The following is a 1,130-nucleotide window of genomic DNA, read 5'->3' on the forward strand; positions in this document are numbered from 1 at the left end:
GTTTTGAAAGAGTTTTGAATATTGTAACAAAGCAGCAGAAAGTGGACATTCACAGGCACAGTTTGATGTTGGATTGAATTATTTGGAAGGAGAAGGAGTGGAGAGAAATGTGGAATGTGCCATGACTTGGTTTACCAAATCTGCCAATCAGAATAATTTATTTGCCATGAAGAAATTGGCTCAATTGTATGATATTGGTGATGTAATTCCAAGAAATGTAAATGAAGCATTCAAATGGTGTTTAAATGCTGCAGAATTAGGTGATTCTGGTAGTCAATATGATGTTGCTGCCATGTATGAATTTGGAGATGGTACTGAAAGAGATTTATCCAAAGCTTTTGAATGGTATTCCAAGTCAGCTCATCAAAAGAATCCCCAAGGTGAATTCCAAGTTGGATTAATGTATTGCTTGGGTAAACATGTGGAAAAGGATCTCAGTAAAGGTTTGGAGTTTGCATTGAGAGCTGCTGAACAAGGATTGTCAAAAGCTCAATACGTTGTGGCTGACATGTATCCTAAGAGTGGAGTACTTGGGTAATAGACAGTGTTATAGTTGGTTTTTAGTTGGCTATGTTCCGTCTAAACCCCATCCACAACCCTACTACCACCGACTACAACCCTAATTTCCCCCAACTTGTTTCCGAAAATAACTGAACGATTTTCCAGAAATTAATCGAATATCAGCCCATAATCGCCTGACCGTTTTAGTTCAGTGTTAGTTGGTTGGTAGTCGGTTGATTGTTGGGTAAAGGAATGAAATTGGTGGGTAACTATTCAATAAATATTCAGTAACCATTCGGTTATTATATGGTAAACATTCAGTGACTATTCGGTGAACATTCAGTTTCTATGCGGCTTTTAGTGTGTTGGTATTTGACTGAAAGTTTCCCTTAATTTACTCTGTTGACCATTACAATTTTCATAATTTGAGTAAAACTGATTTATTTATTTACAATTGTTGTGCTTCTTCTGAGTCTGATTGACCATTATCTGAATAAAGATCTGCACCATCTGATTCCATATCAAGCAAATTAATTGCGTCTGCTGAAGGTTGTGTTGCTCTTGTGTCAGGTTTTTTGATCCAATCTTTAACAAGTGTTAAAAAAACAACTTCATCTTCTGCAACATAG

At 36.5% G+C, this 1,130-nt stretch overlaps 1 protein-coding gene across 1 annotated transcript; it reads left to right on the top strand.

Moving 5' to 3' along the window:
* Positions 1–121: 121 nt before the first annotated feature.
* NAEGRDRAFT_55028 (uncharacterized protein) lies at positions 122–538 on the top strand (the record flags this gene model as incomplete). The annotated part of the gene is made up of 1 exon (XM_002667925.1): positions 122–538. The coding sequence occupies one exon, from the start codon at positions 122–124 to the stop codon at positions 536–538; it is 417 nt and encodes a 138-aa protein (XP_002667971.1).
* Positions 539–1,130: the final 592 nt, after the last annotated feature.

The sequence above is a fragment of the Naegleria gruberi genome (genome assembly GCF_000004985.1).
Source record: "Naegleria gruberi genomic scaffold NAEGRscaffold_1429, whole genome shotgun sequence".
Lineage (NCBI taxonomy): Eukaryota > Heterolobosea > Eutetramitea > Acrasida > Naegleriidae > Naegleria > Naegleria gruberi.